Here is a 3695-nt window from a genome sequence, read left to right as displayed (position 1 = left end):
TGCTTAGAGCTGGTGCCACGAAAGGCCCCAGGACAGAGGCAATAGAAGCTGTAAATTAAACTCACGGTGTGTCTGATCTCGGAAGCTAAGCAGGGTCGGGCCTGGTTAGTACTTGGATGGGAGACCACCTAGGAAGACCAGGTGCGGTAGGTGTAAAAAATAAATAAATTAAGGGATTGTAAGCTGACAAGGTCTTTGCAATCTGTCAGGTCAACCAAGGGTTGCCTCGCCTAAAAAAATAAATAAATAAACAAACACGGTGTGACCCGGGCAAGCCCTTCCCTCTCTGGGCCTCAGTTTCCCCACCCGTACAATGGATGGGAAGATCAGGTCCCCTAACTCGGGTGTCCTCTCTTGGCTCCCGAGATGGTGCCTCATGTCCTGCATGGGGCTCCGGGGTGGGCACAGCCCATGTGTGCCCAAGCTGTGGCGGCCGGCGGGTGGCATCTGACACCAAGCCTGTGGCCGCACCTGACCCCGAGTGTCCCGTTCTCCCCCCAGGGGCAAACACGGCGTGGGCCGCATCGACATTGTGGAGAACCGCTTCATCGGGATGAAGTCCCGAGGTGAGTGTGCCCAGCAGCCTTGGGGGCATACCTCGGCTCCTGGAGCCCCCTCGGTCCCCGTGCCATCCAGCCACTCCCAGGCTGTGTCGGTGACTCTGGGCAAGTCCATTCCCCCACCACCACCACCCCGGCTCAGTTTCCCCTCTGCGCGTGGGGATGAGAGGCCCTTTGCCACTGGCTTCCAGGAGTATTGCCGCCCCAGCAGGAGGAGCTGGGGGCCAGGAGAGGCCGTGAGGAGAGATGAGATCGGGATTCCTGTGCCCTGGGCCGACAGGCTGGGTCCCGAGGCAGAGTGTGCGGGGCTGACTTCGTGGTCATTGAGGCTGCAACGAGGAGGCCGGCTGGCCTGGCAGGGGGTGGGCGCTGTGGGCAGCCCAGGCCCTGTGAGTGAGCAAGGCCTGAGGGCATGTCCCAAGGTCAGGTGTGACCCGAGGATGGGAGGCATTTTTCCCCAGGTGGGAGGACTCTGCCTGCTGTAGAAGGGGCTGCCCCCTTGGCGGGGCTGCCTGGCCCACGTCCGCCTCTGGCTGGGCTAAGGGGAGAAGAGGTTGGTCCCCAAGCAAGTGCCTCTGTCTGCTCTTAGTAACAGAGCCTTGAGTCCCCTTTGTCAATAATCAGGAGTCAGCTCGACCACACCCTCCCCTCGAGGACTCGGTTTCCCCACCCACACAAGAGGATCTCAGCTGCCTGTGGGTCCCTGATCAAGCAAAGATGCTTCCGGAGCTCTAAGAGGGAGGGGATAAACTTTCAGTGAGAGCCCCAGACTTGGGCACTCGAGTTTTAAATACTGGCAGGGAGTTGAGGCCCCGTTTTTTGCAGGCATTCTAATTGCTTTGCTTAGGGTTAATTTGAGAAGATAACGCAACCAAATAAAACCAGGCCAGGGATTAGTCAGTCCTTCAAGGTATTTTGTACTAAAATTCTAAGACCCAAAGGGAGCCAATGGCCAAATTTCGGCTTTTGGGAAAGGACGCTGGAGCGGGAGGCGGGATGCGAGGGTTTTCGCCCTGGGTTCACCCGGCCTTGCCCAGTGACCTTGAACTTACCATCTCTGGCCCTCGGTTTCCCCAGGTGTAGTGTGGGAGGGGTGGGGGTGGGGGGGCGATCCTGCGGGCTCTGACCTGTTCGGGTTTGTCTCAGAGGGTGCAGGGAGGAGGCAGGGAGGGAAAGCGGCCTCTTCGCCTCTTTCATGTGGTTCTCGACTCAGCTATTATGGAAACAACCTAATTGAAGCTCTGGGAAGGCCTCCTCGAGGACAATGTAACTAATTAGCTGCTCCTTTTTATCCTCTCTTATCTTTGTCTCTCACCTATAGTAACATCTGATTAAATGTCCCTTTGTCGCAGTCTGCCCTTGGGAGCCAGCACAACATACATCATCCAAGGCAGACCTGAGAGGGGCCTTGGGGAGCCAGAGGCTAGCACCCTCATGTTACAGACAGGGGGACCAAGGCTCAAAGTCAAAGACCCGTCGGTGGCAGGACTAGGACTCGCAGGTCCAGAGAGGCTGAGGGCTTAAACCTGAGCGGGGCCCATCGGGGTTCTAGCCCAGGTGCACCAGCAGGGACTGGTGCAGTGGAGATTACTCCATAGATGGCTGCGCCCTCTGGGAGCTGTCAGTGTGGCTCAGAGGTACCCACGATGGAACTTGCTCTCTGTTCCTCGCATGCCCGTGACAGGCATCACTAGTTGATTGCGGATGTCTCAGTGCTGCAGGCAGGCAGTGCTGTAGGTCAGGAATGGCACTTACTGTGAAGATGAATTGCTTCCTCTATTGGAAAGAGAAGGACCAGCTTGAGGTCGCTGTGAAATGGCATCCCGCTTAGGTGGGGAGAGCCAGGTGAACTTGAACTGAAGGAGGCAGCGATAAAGGCCTAGACCGGGCTATTCTAGGTAGACATCCTGGAGGAGGTGGCAGGAGATGAGGCTTGGACTGGTAGAGTAGAATGTGGAACAGAGAGGGTGGAGCAGGAGCTTTCTAGTGGGATGTGGTAGAAAAGGTAGGAGGCGCCCCAGGTGGCCGGTTGGGTGTTGAGTTGGGTCTACTGGGGGCCGACCCCCTGGAGGCCTGGGAGAGGCACACTGAAGGGTCAGCGTAGATGGTTCAGGCTTCGGTGCCGGACGAGTCCCCGTCCTGGCTCCATCTCCACTGGGAAAGTGACCTAGCCTCTCGGAGCCTCGAATTCTTCATCTGTTAAATGGGCCGCGTCCAGGTCGAATGCAGAGAGCTCCTGACCCACAGTGGTTGCCGCTGTGCCTGAAGGCAGATCCGCTACCTTCTCCCCAGATCGGGGGGTGTCGCCACCCTCCAAGGTCCTAGCCACCTGAGGAGGAGATTCCTGGAGCACAGCCTTCACCCCGCCCAGGTGCTGCGTGTATTTGTGGAGGGGGGCTGTCCCCCAAAGCACAGCATGTAGTCTGAGAATTATACCGCTTTGGGCAAAAACAATCAGGATTCTGACTCCACAGACTTGCTGTGTGACCGTAGGCAAGTTGCTTTCCCTCTCTGCAACTCCAGCGGCCAAAGGTAAGGCAGCCTGAGTGATCTTGCCGTGTCCCTCTGGAAGTTGTGACCTGCCTGTTACTGAGGTTGGGGGAGAGGGAAGAAAATTACTTCCTAATTTTAGGGTGACATGTTACTTTTACTTTTTTCACGCCCAATGAATTGTAGTGAGAAGGCGCTACATCGTGGCATTGTGGATTCCCCCATGACGGGTCTTTATTAAGTCTAAGTAATGGGAAAAGCTGTTAATTGCCAATTACATTGAGGGCCGAGCAGGAAGACACTATTGTCCGTATCTCAGTGTATCTCAGCGTACGAGGGAAAACGTCATTTGTATTGATTTTACAAAGCTCGTAATTGAAGTTCGTTAAGGGCTTGGTTTATTTTGGGGGCAGGGCTTAGGGAATTGGGCAGCGCTAGCACCCTGGGTCTGGGATGGCCGGCTCAGTGGCGCTAGAGGCCGTGGGGTCAGAGGGGCAAGGGGCCGGGGAAGCTGCAGATGGAGTAGCTTTCGCTGTATTTGTGGCTGTTCACATCGTCATTATCACATTATCTTTTTAACTCCGGAGGGGGGCTAATTAAGTGAAGTAAATGAAATCAGTGGGGAGGAGAGGGGGGAAGGCAGGC

At 56.2% G+C, this 3695-nt stretch overlaps 1 protein-coding gene across 1 annotated transcript in view; it reads left to right on the top strand.

The window, feature by feature from the left end:
* ASS1 (argininosuccinate synthase 1) overlaps nt 1-3695 on the top strand; it is a 46907-nt gene that overhangs the window by 30443 nt on the left and 12769 nt on the right. Inside the window, exon 11 of the mRNA XM_011370041.2 lies at nt 502-566. Coding sequence (XP_011368343.1) covers nt 502-566 — 65 coding nt within the window. The remainder of the gene's footprint in view (nt 1-501; nt 567-3695) is intronic.

Source organism: Pteropus vampyrus, unplaced genomic scaffold (assembly GCF_000151845.1).
Source record: "Pteropus vampyrus isolate Shadow unplaced genomic scaffold, Pvam_2.0 Scaffold158, whole genome shotgun sequence".
NCBI lineage: Eukaryota > Metazoa > Chordata > Mammalia > Chiroptera > Pteropodidae > Pteropus > Pteropus vampyrus.
This window is presented reverse-complemented; position numbering and strand designations above follow the sequence as displayed.